The sequence below is a fragment of the Lonchura striata genome, chromosome 1 (genome assembly GCF_050655825.1).
Source record: "Lonchura striata isolate lonStrDom1 chromosome 1, ASM5065582v1, whole genome shotgun sequence".
NCBI classification, from domain to species: Eukaryota; Metazoa; Chordata; class Aves; order Passeriformes; family Estrildidae; genus Lonchura; species Lonchura striata.
The window spans coordinates 80,522,250-80,536,160 of NC_140703.1; the positions used below are offsets into that span (position 1 = coordinate 80,522,250).

General features: G+C 41.9%; 1 protein-coding gene across 6 annotated transcripts in view; it reads right to left on the bottom strand.

Annotated features, from left to right (window-relative positions):
* TMTC4 (transmembrane O-mannosyltransferase targeting cadherins 4) overlaps positions 1 to 1,184 on the bottom strand; it is a 55,555-nt gene extending 54,371 nt beyond the window's left edge. For all 6 annotated transcript variants that reach the window (XR_002465435.3, XR_002465434.3, XM_085556915.1 and 3 more), the window contains exon 1: positions 1,049 to 1,184. Coding sequence is in view for 4 of the 6 variants with exons in the window: in XM_085556915.1 (XP_085413041.1) it covers positions 1,049 to 1,183 (135 nt within the window). In the remaining 2 variants the exon portion in view is untranslated. The remainder of the gene's footprint in view (positions 1 to 1,048) is intronic.
* Positions 1,185 to 13,911: the final 12,727 nt, after the last annotated feature.

The following is a 13,911-nucleotide window of genomic DNA, read 5'->3' on the forward strand; positions in this document are numbered from 1 at the left end:
CTTTCTCTTTTTGCAGGACTACATTCCGGTCCCCGCGTATTCCCAGTTCCTGCACACACACGTGCACAGGGACAGGCAGTACACGCTGCCACACCGCTGCCCCTCCTCGCTTTGGAGACCATATGGCGCTGCTCCCAAATTCAGATAAAGTCAGTAACCTGGAGCTGTGCAACCTGAGAGGCTGGAGCTCCCCGGCTGAGCAAAGCAGCTGCTTTAAGAGCAAAACCTTTTCTCGGAGTAGTTCACCCCTGTGCTCGTAGTTTGACGGAAACAAAGAGAGAAAGCGTGGCTGTTAACTGAGGGAAGTGCATGGCGTTACTTCCAACAGCACGGCTACAGCATCAACACGAACCACGCAATTAAAATATTTAATCTACTCAAAAATTATTTCGCCCTGAAAGTTTCTGCCATTACGCTTGCTCTATTTATCCGGGGCAAAGCTACTGCCAGCCCTCTTCGCTGCGGTGCAGGAGGCCGGTCCATGGGGGGCTGCCCTCCGCGGCCAGCGCGATGGCCGCACGGGCGGTGCGGGCACCCACGGGGGACCGCCACCTCCCGGAGCGGCACACGGCACTGCCGCGCGGCCGGGGACGGGGAGGGCGCCTCCCCGCCGCCCTCGCCAGGAAAGGCGAGCCCGAGCCGACCCGGAGAGCGGCCGCGGCACACCGCGGGCACCGCGGCGGGGCGGGCGCGCTGCCGCCCGCCGAAGGGCGCCGGCGCCGCGGGGGTGGCTCGCTCCCGGGGTGGCGCCGGCCGTGCGCGGAGCCCCGCAAACTTGGGGGCGTCCCGGGCACCCGGCGGGCGGCCCCGGGGAAGGAGCCCGCCCGGGAAGGCAGCGGCGGGTTCGAGGTAAGGGTCGAGGCTGGGGGGCAGGCGAACCCCGCCGGGAGTTTGGCGGTGGCCCTGCCCCGCTCGCCGCTCCCCTTTTGTCCAGGCGGCGACGGCTCCGCCGTAGGAGGTGGCCCGTCCCGTCCGGCCCCCACCCCCCGGGCCGGTCCCACCAGCGGACGGGGCACTGGCGAGACCCCGTTCCCCCGCGCGGCGTTACCTGCGAGGACACGGAGCCCGCGCGGCATCTCCCACCCGGGAGCGAAACTCTCCCGCCCGGCGAGCCCCGAGCCGGAGCGGCCGGCGGGGGAGGGGCCGCGGCGGCTGCGCCTCCGGGAACATCCCCGCAGCCCATTGGCTGCCGCCCCGCCCCGCCCCTCCCTGGCCCCGCCCCCGGGCCAGCCCCGCCCGCCCATTGGCTGCGCGCGCGATGACGCGCGCAGGCGGGCCCGGCGGGCGGAGCCGGGAGCTCACTCGCGGCGGGCGCGGGGCCGGTGCGGGTCGCTCCCCTTCATCCCAAAGTGCGCACCCGGGCACAGGCGGGGCTGGGCGGGCTCCCGGCGCTGCCCGCCATCGCCTGCGCCGCGTTCCCGCTGCCCGCCTGCCCTGCCCCGGCGGTGGTCGTAGTCCCGCGCATCTGGGCGGCCGCGGGGTGGGGGCGGCTCGGCTGAGCCCGGGAGAGCGGGGCCGCCCGGCGCAGGGGCGGGAGAACCGCGGGCGCCGCGTCCCCCGCTCCGCTCGCACGGGCGAGGTGCCTGCGGCGGCGGGCGTGCGCGGAGCGAGAATCCCCCGGGAAGAGGATACAGAACGGTGGGGCGGTGGCGGAGATGGGTGTCGGGGTCTCGCCGCCTGGGACGGGTAGCGGGGTGAGCTGGCAGAGCGTTCAGCCTTTCTCGAAGAGGTTCTCGTCCTACTGGGGCTGTTGCGGATGCTATCCGCAGGACAGGTACTGTAAGGAGAAAAAGGCTGTATCAGGTGCAGTTAATTCCTCGTTTTAGCATCACCGCGATTTCCTTCTAAGAAGGTGTGATTAGGCATTGAGCTGGTAGCACCAAATGTTCGGCAGAAGCTTCTCTAAAAAGCCCCCATTAAAACCTTAATACGCTGAAATTGGATGAGAACTTCTGGCTTCGTGCCAGGGAGTGACATACAATTTGGAGTGGGATTTTTAAGATGTTTGCATTATCAAGCGTCAAATTAACAAGGTTATTTCATGTCTCCTTTGAAGCTTTAACTCTCGAGTGGAAACAGTGCTTTGGGAGGGCTTTGGTGGTTGCCACCCATAACTGTCTGCTGACACCTGCTTTGGAACATCTGCTCTGCAACACGGACAGCTCAGCTGCGTGTGAGGCAGCAGCTGAGCCAGCACAATTGCCAGGCTCGTATATTATTCAGCTGTATATGTGAAGCTCCTGCTTTTAAGATGGAAGTCTGTAACTTGTGCCTGTTAAAGAGCTACCACAAAGTGTTTGAGGTGCTTCTCGGTGGTGAAGCTGTGGAAAGCCGGCGACCTGCTGTCATCAAGCATGCAAAGCTCTGTGAACTGATTGCAGACTTCTGGTCCCTGTGGTACAAGAACTAAAATAGATACGCAAAGATGTGCAAACCACTAAATTGGGCCTTGTACTTTAAAATGATCTTGTCTGTTCTGGCTTTGATCCTGACTTAGTGATCTAAATAGCCGCAGTGAGGAAGATTTGTGTTTCATAATTTGCCATTGTGAAATGTTAAAAGTGAAAGATGTCTTTATGACTTTTGGGTCATTTTGCCTTTTACCTTTACATGGTAAACCGTGCAATAACCAACAAAAGCATGTTTTCTACGTTTCTGCTTCTACAATCCAAAGCATTGAGATTTATATCACTTCCTAAAAGTAGCTGATTTACCATATTATTTCATGATTAGGAAGTGCTGGTTGATGTTTCCTGACATTTCCTTATTATTTCAGCTTCCACCCCCCAAACTACTACACCATACATATTATCAAGTCAAATTCTTCTCAACAAGAATTCTCAAATTAACAATCTTCCTGAGATGACAATATGTATAGAATTTTTAATTAGTGTTTGCTAATGGAAGGGCCCTGACTCAGAAGAGAGGGGCCCAATTTAGAAAGAAATTCCTTAGTTAGAAAATAATGTATTCAATCTTATCTTCCATATCTTCTAATGAAGCAAATGAAATTTCAGTTCATGCTTAAGTTTGCCCATATGTAACAATTTATTTTAATTTAAGCATCTGTAAATATATGTAAGGTTCTGTGAATCAAGGTTAAGATTTGCTTCACCAGACTCACTGTGACAATTGCTGGACTTGTACTATTTGACTCACTTTCACTTTTCTGTGTTTGGTTTCATAGCTAGTTTGACTTTATCACATTTGCTGATGTATTTATTTCTACTAATGGCCCATTTGAATGACATATTCTTCTTAGTAGCTCCTTTGCTTACATTTCTTGGACATCTGCACATCCTTGATCTGTGCTTTGTAAGTGGATTTTCATTTGTTCAGTGTGTCTGCTGGTATCGTCAGTTCTGGTCAAATATATATATTTCCACACAGCCAGATGCCCAGATGGTATAAATCATCTCGTCACCACTTATGTCAATACAATAATAGTGATTAACATTTCCATATGAACTAGTTAACACAGGCAGAAGGCTCTGCTTCCCATTATTTTCCATTTAGAAATAACCCTTTTTTTTTTTTTTCTTAGGGTTTTATTATTTTTCTTTCTATAATATGGCAGCTTTTATGATGACCTTCTGTTCAGCTTTAATTAACATGAAGAACTGCAGAGCAAATACCTGTTCTGGAGAGTTCCCTAGTTCCCTCAAAATCTGATTTAAATCAGCTACAGTTGCATAATTTATCTTCAGTCTGCTTCTTTGGAGGGTTATTATAGCATTTCAATTTGAAGCAGTTCCTAAATACAACACTTTTTTTTTTTTTTTTTTTTTTTTTTTTCCCCTGCAGGTTCTGGGAGGGTTGTGTGTATGAAGTCAGTATCTCCTTGTGCTGTAGTTTTCTCTGCATGCTAAGTTGATCTGGCTATTGTGTCCTTATTTTTAGCAGCCTACCATTGCAGATCTGCACAAAGGCCAGCCTTGCTTTGTAAGAAAGGAGTGTGCAAAACCCGTCATATTTCAAGGGATCAACACTTGACAGTGTCACAGTGACTTTGCAGACAAGGGAATAAAATGCCAAGGACTGTGGTAATGCAGGATTCAACCAAAACAGTTCAGAAGCTTAAAAAGGCTGTCAGTTGCTACTGCAGCTCTTTTTGGAACAGCTGTGTCTTTTCCATTGCCTGGATTTTGCCATCATAAATGTGGCTGTGACCATTGAGAGCCACTGCTTGTGCCTGGAGGTAACCAGCTGGTCCCTACCTGTTCCACGGTTGGGGTGTGCACAGGCATTTTATATGCAAATATTTCTGTAAAGAATAGGCATATTTTCTCTACTGTTGTTAATAGTATTTCAATGATCTCTTCCTCTCGACAGCTGGTACCCCAGTTAATTACACTGAATGAGGCATTTAGGTAGCAGGTTTTAGGCAGCTTGTTTTGTATGTCATGTATTGTACACGTGTGTGTGTCTATAAGTACACATACATAGGTAGAGACAAGCAAACTCGTATGCCTGGTGCAGTTACAATGTTGATCAACTGTAACTCTTAAAAAAAAAAAAGAAAGGAAACAAGTTAAATGAGATTGTTGCAAGAGGAACGCGATGAATGGAGTCTTGTTTCCTGTTTTTTCTGTGTCTTATCTTCCTATACCTCCTTGCTTTACTAACTGTGGCTCCCCTTGTGACCCATATACGTCATCCTCATTAAGATCCCTTGGTATTCCTCACTCTGCTTTTTGGCTTGCCACCTGTTCCAGGTTCACTTTATTCTGTGACTGACCAGAGCTATGAGTGTGTTTGCTGGTGAACAGCTTGGCCAGGCAGTCACCATGCAGAATTGGTGTGGATTTCTCTGTGAAAGTGTCTATCAGGTTGCTGCCATTTACACAGCCATCATGGGCTTTTTTATGAAACACACAGGAACTGAACATGCTTGAGGCTCCTGTACTTTGATAACTCTGGATTAAATGGAACAGAAGTTATTAGAAGAGGATTAGAAAAGGACAGAAAGACCCTACAACTCTAATTTTCCTTCAAATTGAGGCTTCCAGTGAAGTACTGAATCCTTTAGTCTTGCTGCTGTAGACATATCCCTGCTCACTGGTTGAGAATGAGCAGGTCCATTGAAGACTTGTTGCTACTATGTTTTGCTGCTACTAATATGTTTAGGGTAGAGTTGAAGGATATTTGGCTCACAGTCTTAAATGGTGTTAAAAGTATATACTTAATCACACATTCTGCTTTCCCTAAATAAGTAGATAAAGAAATATATTTTTAGAACAGTTAATTCTGAATGTGAGAATTATGGTATATGGGATGTGTTCTTTTCAATAAAATATGAAAATGTAGTAGGTCAAAGACGTGTGGATAACAAAGATTCCACTATTCTGTTGTTCTCTGAACCATAAGAATACTCATCACTGCTTGTCATTGTAATGCTTTGGACTTAGTGCAAGCTATACTTCAGCTTTTATGGGAAAAAATAAAGAACTGTCTATCAATAATCCACCTAAACCTTTCAAGGAAAGCACCAATGTAGTTATGCCAGCTTATTACAAATTCACCATTAATACTGAACTACTTCACTCTGTACATCTGCCTAGCTTTTTGTTAGAGAAAATACACCTCTCTTTGCCAGACATTGAAATTAAAATAACTATCTGCTCTTGACACAAAGAAGCAGAAGATAAAAAAGAAAATATAAATGGAATGTGGAACTCTTAAATAATTTTCAAAGGTTCTCAAATTTCCTTCCTAAAATTATTTCAAGCTGTATGAGGAAAAGATTGGAGACACAATCTGAATGATTGCATGTGCTAACATTATTATTTAAGAATGTTTTCAAGTTTTATATTTTAAAATTTTATTGTCCTAATCAAGAGGCTGTACAAGCATCTCTACTGTCAGAATCAATTTGTAATTCATTACATTTGTCCTCCAGTTTAATCGTGTTTAAACTACACACATATACACACAAATATAAATAAAAATAGGCACTTTTAAAGACTGTTCTATCTATTTTAAAGTTATTAGAACTTTAATGTACACTTTATAAAATTCCATTGTGCCATCTATTAAAAGATTAGGAAAATTATAATCTACTGCAAAAACCTTTCAGCATCTAAAGAAACATCTCTTGAAAAGCATTTGAAACCGTCGTCAGAGGACAAGAAAAATTGTTTGACTTTCCTTGTATTACCTAATGTTAGCACACTGGACCTTCATTTTACACTCACATAGCAATTTGCCTGAATAAAATATAGTGCTGAATGTGGTAAATCAGTCAGATGATGTAATTTTGTTCTGAGTAGTATGAAATTATGATGAAGTGATGTAGAAGAAAGAATGAATTGGGGCCTATACCTTTTCCTGCTATTTTTAACTTTTCAACCATGAGTTTAACCTTGTCTTTTATTTCATTTCCAGCTTACCTAACAATGGGTTCCATGAAATCCTGAAAGTTCATCTGCATGTGAAGAATTCCATAACTGAGGCCTATATTTAAAAAGTAGGAGGGAAAAAGGGATTTTTGATCTCTAGAAGTGAGAACTCTAGGGAAATACATACAATGAAATACTGTAACACAATGAAAAAGGTGACATTAATAGTGCATGATTTACATGAACCCATTTTTAACTCCTAAGTCAAAATCTTTATTGAAAGATTTTAAAAACTGCATCTGTGTTTGGGGTGAAGAGCAGTGTGATCCAATACGCAACCATTAGACACCATCAGACAGCAGGCCAAGATATGAGACTAACTGACATAAACCACAGAAATTATTTTAAACTTTTCTTGTTGCTTTTATTTGTGAAATCAAATTGTTGTTCTTACTAAAATAATTTTGTTTCAAATAATTGTGGCTATAAGCATGAGATCGTACAGTAATACTTGCATTTTTAGTGTCTACCCAAGAAAGCACTGAGATATTTAAGACCTGTGAGTTACTGTAGAGTGTAGTTAGAGTGGCTGCTTTTAGATAATTTCCAGCTGTGATTTGTAAATAACATTTTTCTTTCTTTTCCTTTTTGCTCAGTGGTAATTATGGCTATATAACAAATTTAAGAATAAATACTTTATCTATATCTCTACAATATTGTTGTTTTCATCTAGAGTGCTTGGCAAAGGAAAGCATCTTGCTTTAGAGGTGGAAAACCTGAACAATAATGAGATAAAGTTGCTTATCCATGATTGACAGTAACTCAATGGCAAGAATAAGAAACAGAACCCAACAGAGCAGTTTATAACATAATGTTTTCCTTCTAGTGAGGAATTCTGAGGTTTCATAAAACAAGCTGAGCTAGAAGGATATTAAAACCCCAACAGTTTCATAGGACACAATCTGTACTCTTCTTCCATCCATCCAAGAGAGCTCCATCTCAGGAGAAATGGGACTGGTTTTTTCAACTACTCAATTATCTTCTAGAAGACTTCTTGTTGATGGAAAGTGGATTTGATAGGACACCCCTGAGTAGGCTGCCATGCACTGAATTCTGCACCTCTCTCTCTGACCCTCTAAGACAGGAGAAAAAGGATCATTCTTTTCTCTCTCCCCACCCTGACTTCAGTTTTGTACCTCCCAGTCTTGAATAATTTGCCTGTTATTTTGACTGTCTCCTGTGAGGAGGTTATTCACAAAGATTTCACAACCATTGTAAGCCTGTATATGTAGCTTGTAAAAGAGACCTTTTTTTCATTAGTTGGCCTGAACAACACGTGGTCTGTTGAGCACCTGGCTTTCTACAGAGCCTGTAACATTTCTTCTTGTTCTTCTAGTTCCTACTGAAGTGGAATTATTCATTTCCCCCCTCAGTTACTAAGGCCTGTGGGTGAGACTCCCATAGTGATAGATACTACAAAAACGCATAGCAAAGACAGAATTCCTGTCCCAAAGTGATAATTTGTGCCCCAGAATTTTGCAACATTTAAATGGGTAGAGCAGCATTTATCTAATTACATTTAGTAAATCTGGTAAGGAATAAGGCAGGGCCATCTTTCTATTGGTGGTGTTCCTTTGCATGGACAGATGCCAACTATTGATGTGCTCTTCTGTTCTGATACTGCTACAGAGCTCATTAAATCTCCTTTTTGCAAGGAAGGCCTGAGGCCTATTAATTACTCTGATTTTTCATATATAAAATGTGAAGAATGCTACTAATTTGTTGACAAGTCTTCATGAAGCTGTCCAACTGTGAAATAATGTTGAAAATTTAATTTTCTCAGAGATACTGTCATCTCCTTTGTTTTTTTTTTTCCCTAAATGAGTTAGTAAAGCACTTCTCATTACCATGGAGACTAATATTTTATTGCAAAAATTGTAATTGCAAGCAAGTTTCAAGGTTGCAAGTAGATTTTCCAGAAATCAGGTCAATTGATGAAGTACCTGCACTCAGTGTTGGCTGCTGCAGTGCACATCACTTTCATTCTGAGTCTTATTTACATTCCAAGCCTCAGGGCTCAGCTGCCAGCAAATCAATTGTGGAATTGTTGGGCTGTGAGACATTCTCCAATAGGATAATAAAGGAAAAATAACTTCACTGAAGGGTGAACTTGCTTGCATTTACCCCAGGGTACATCAGAGTAGCAATGTGTATGTGTAGGCAGCGACTGCAAAGAGTTGATGCCCCACAAGAACGTATATGGGTTGGCTTACCCATAGTATGTTGTTCTTGTAACCACAAGTGAAAGATAAATGTCTCAGTGCATGACAAATCAAGGCCTGCCTAATTATAAACATCTCTTGCAATTCTTACTTTGATTTTCTAAGACAGAAAAGCCTTACTGGCTATTTTCTCACTATTATTTTAACACATTAAAGAAAAAAAAAAGTGAATTTTTTTTTTAAACAGTCAAAAAGAAGAAGAAATGCCTCCAGTCTGCAAACTGGAAGTTAAAATATCAACCATACACTCCAGTCCCACTCCTTGAGGTGAATATATACAGACCCGCTTTCAGCAAGTCTGTCTCTTTGAACTTTGTGTAGAAACCTTCAGGCAGAATCCAAAGACATAAGAGATTTCTTGACCGCATATTGACAGAAGAATTTTTCTACTCGTGTTTTTTACTCTTGTATTTATTTCTTTCCCAAGTGAGTCAGATGTATCAAGAAATTGTTCTACAGATGGAGTGGCCTGTGGAACATGACCAAACACTGGCCAGGCACTGGTTATTTTTATGAAAGATACCTGGCTTTAAAGAACCCTTAGCAACCCGCATGCATTTTCAGCACTTACAGATTTTATCAGCATCTGCTTGAGGACCCGGTTCTAAAAAGTGTCAAGTGCTCCTAATGTGTGTGTGTTGACGTCAGTAGCAGTAGTTGTATGAAAGGATCAATACTTGGATGGGGAAGGCTGGAGCCAGGCAGAACTGTAGCCCTAGCTGGTATGTACAGACATTCACATTAGCTTTTAAGTGTTCCTTTTCCAATCATATTTAGTTTGAAGTCCATTTTGCAAGATATCAGATATATCGGCTGCCTCTGAGAAAATTTGCTATCTTCAGGATCAAGTCCTGGTGGTGCCATGTCCCTCACCTCAAATGCCAACACTCTGGTGTGCTGCACAAATTTTGTCTTGTATTCTCCTGTACTCTCTTGCCTAAATTATCCCTTGATACAATACTACAGGGAGCTGTCAAGAAATACAGTTGTATAGCTTTATCAAATGAACATTCATGAAGGACCAAATTAATTCAAAAGGGGAAATCTTCTGTTCCTGCAAGGCTACTATGGTGCTCACTAACAGCAGAACTAAATGCAAAGTCTAATACTAGATGACTAACCCCATTAGATGCAAAATAAAAAGACTGAGGTTTAACTATATTGCTGGATATCACGAGAACTGATCCTGGAACTCCATATTCTGAAAATGTATTATAAAATACTTTATTTGTGTATTTTTTTAGCATATTATGTTGTCTGAAACACTGGGCAGAAACACTCAAGAAATGGTGCACTGATACATGAAGAGGAATTTTATCTCCTCTTTAGTGGAATGAGAGAGAAGGGAAAAATAGAAAAAGAAGAAAAAAATTAAGACCCAAGGCAATAATTATAGCAGGCAATAATTCCAATTATGTTGTCCCAGAAAGTTCTATAACATGAATTTTTAAACATTTGCTTTCATGCAGTTGTGTTCCTTTAAATATATGGCAAAAGATTAATATATCTTGACTGCAATAATAGCAAAAAAATTTTTTGCAACTGACTTGTGCTCATGTTGTTGATTTTATAATTCCCTCAGGAACCATTATTTTGTGTTTAGCTTCACTAAGTCTCATTCTGAAACGGTGCACCATAATCTGTATCACATCCTTTACATAGTGTGGTAGAGCTGGTTCATAGATCTTGGGATTTATTTTAAGTATTTATCCATTTTAGAAATAAAAAAAAAAAAAATGAAAACAAAGCTGAAAACTTTGAGAAAAACTTTCTAAAATATTTTCTTAGAGGCTGCAGTCTTCTTTTGTATGGTATAAAAAAAAATTATTATGATTTTATATGGTCCAAACATAGTGATATATTCATATATTCATCTCAGTGATTGCCCAATGCTGTTGTACACTCAGTAGTTTTGGAAAAGGGATTTCAGCTTCTTGAGTAGTGAAGCTTCTGGCACCATTCATGTGCACTACTTTCACACATCATTGCTTCCACCTTAAAGCTGAGAGATAAGCAATAACCTTGCCAATTTCAGTTTGATTTTTATCAGTTCAGGACTAGCCTTTCCCACTTAAAATCCTCTTGATTTTCCACTGAGAAAATGAAAAGGAACATATGGGGAGGGGAGGAGTTTTTTCTAATAGCTAAATTTCCTCTTGCTCTTAATTCCTTTGTGTGAATTCACTGGTTACCAGTAGAGATTAATAAGTCTAACCTTATTTGGCTACTGTAAATTCCTGCCACAAACTGAAAACTAATTTTCTGAATCCCATGCAAATAACATACCTCTAGGCCATCCACTTTTATTATCACCTTTATTTCTTTTATTTTGCTGTTGAAGGTATATTGAGATCTCACATTAAGCCATCTGTCAAATTCAAAAGGTGTTTCTCGTAAGAAAGGATATTGTCTGAGTGTCACATCTAACTAATATTTTTTATCTTTTGGCTTACGTTATTTTACTACCTAAATCAACCAGCTACCCTATGAAGTGTTCTTGAATATGTTTTATACTTCTTTCTCTCATAAGCAGGAAAGAAAACAAACACATATGATTATTATTGTTATGAGCATTATTCTAAATCTTTAAACACAGAAGCAGCTCTAACAGTTTGTTAGAAAAACAGCTACCTGAGGACCTGCTTTCTACAGATAAATATAGATTTTGTAGGCAGACCTATGGGCCTTTTGGGCATTCTAGGCTCTTCCCAAGGGGACACTGCTGTCAATCCATGCAAGTTTTGGTTCAGGGGACATCTAGTGCATCAAAACCACAAACTGTATCCTGGGCTGCATGAAAAGGACTTTGACCAGTAGGTCAAGGAAGGTAATTGCCTGTATTCCACTCTCATAAGACACCACCTGGAATGCTGTGTCCAGGTCTGAGGTCCCCAAGATAAGGAGGATGTGACGTTTTAGAGTCCAGGGGAGAGCCATGAGGATGAGGAGGGGACTGGAGCACCTCTCCTTTGAAGGCAGGCTGAGAGAGTTGGGGTTCTTCAGATGACAAAAAAGTTCCAGGAAGACCTTAGATCAGCCTTCTAGTACATAAAGGGGGCTGACAAGAGATCTGGAGAGGGTCTTCTTGTGAGAGCATGTGGTGAGAGGGCAAGGGACAATAGCTTAAAACGGAAAGAAGGTAGATTTAAATTGGCATTAGGAAGAATTTATTTGGTATGAGAGTGGTGGGGCACCAGAGCAGGTTGCGCAGGGGTCTTCTGTCTGCCCCATTCCTGGAAGTCTTCTAGACTAGGTTGGGTGGTGCTTTAATCTTGTCTTGTGCGTCTCTGCCCATGGGGTTGAAACTAGATGGTCTTTAAGGTGTCTTCCAACTCAAACCATTCTATAATTCTGTGATTCTATGAAAATTGCCTGATTTAGATGTGTACACCAGCTTCATTTTGGTTGTTGACAATTCTCAAGATTCCCTTCTTCCAAAGTTTTGGAAGAAGGAAATCTTGTTTTGCCTGTTTAAACTGTAGCAAATTATTAATCACTGCTTTTTAAACATGAGAAAGTGTACTCATTGTAAATTTATTCATTGTTTTACCAGTAATAATTAAGTCATATGTAAGCAAGAAAAGAGTCCTCATAGCAGGTCCCAAAGTGCCATTTAAACTGGTGATGGTGTGTACTCACTGGAGAAAGACTATCAAAGTCCACTGGAAGACTTGAGGAAATCCTTATCACTGTGAATAAGAATGGATAAGGAATCATCAGTAAGTCACAACAGGTGAAGTGCAGGAAAATAAATATATGTGTGTAGACATAGGTATACATAGACATATACAGACACATCTATCTATCTATCTATCTATCTATCTATCTATCTATCTATCTATCTATCTATCTAACCATGTAACTGTAATGACTGCTGAAAATAGCTCTGGAAACATGCTTGGGAGGGAATAAGAGCAGTTTTTAAACTATCTCCTAAAAACTTAGTTTGGAGCATTCACCATATTACTGTTCTTTTCTGTTGTACACTGCAGGTTTTGTGACTTTGGCAGTAGAGGTGCCAAAGCTTCTTCATTGCAACAGAGGGGAAGTTGTGTGACTCTCAAAATGCAATGTCTATTACACAAATGACTGTGATTTCTGAGGATTGAATTTTTATTGATAGATCCAGCTGAAAAGTGCTTGTTAGTGTAACAACAAGCACTCCTGTTAGTGCAGGAGGTTGGGACTATGGCTGGACAACACAGCAGAACACTTTTTTTGAACTGTAAGTGCATTCTTAAGACTCCATCTGTATTTCATCTGCCTTGTTAAGCTTTCAGTTTAGTGGGAGTCTAAAGGGCTGGAGGGGAACTTACACAGAAGTGTCTGTATGAAAAGCCAGATAATAGTTGTAACTGACTGAGGTCAGAAGTAAATTTCACTACGTCATCTTGACTTGGTTTCTCTTTGTATATGCACATTTGGTCCATATTCAGCATGTTCTGTTATAAAAGGCAAAGTTGCAGCAAGTAGTGGCTCCATCTGAGAACAGTCATATGTTCCTAAAGGCTTTCAGAGGTTTTCAAAGACAGCTTGGATGAACTAAATACAGAGCAAAGATTTGCTGTATTTCACTTCTAGCTGTCTTCTTATGACAAAAACATGTAGCAGATAAAACAGATACAGTAATTATTGAACCAGCTAGCAGAGAAGCTATTTTTGACAAACACATTTAAGTGTGGTAGCTATGCAAAGTATTTCTGTGCCTTCTCCAAAAGATAACCCAGTAATTTTTAGGGATAATGTCTAGCCACCCACTAGATGGTGGCAAGGAGCATAGTTAGGTAAAATTGTATGTACAGCAGTGTGTGAAGTTTCTTCTCAGCAGCAGAATCAGATTAATCTGCCACCAGGTTCTTCCTCATAGGAAGACATAGAGCCAGTCCTGCTGAACAGTAGGAAAGTCTTTGTAATAGTGGTCTGGGATAATAGATTTTCCCAGTTAACTATGCTGTAGAGCACCAAGAAAAAGAATAGTTGGTGGGTGTGGGATGTTAAATGGTACAAACAGTTCTACTGTTGAGATAACTCCAGCAACAGAATTATTTCCCAGTGGTAGCTGTTTCATAGAGCTCCAAAAGTGCACCGATATGTTCAGAAAAACAAAAGAGAAATGACAGCAAATGTTGTTTTTCCTAAGACAGAATAGTCATCCTGGTGAGTTAGAATATCAAAACAAAGGCTGTGTGACAGCTGAAGGGCCTGCATGTGCTTTCCCTCTCTCTGATCTGTGCTGCATCTCATTAGTTCCCTTCTGCAGTGGGAGGTAGGTGCCCCTCACAGGCACACAG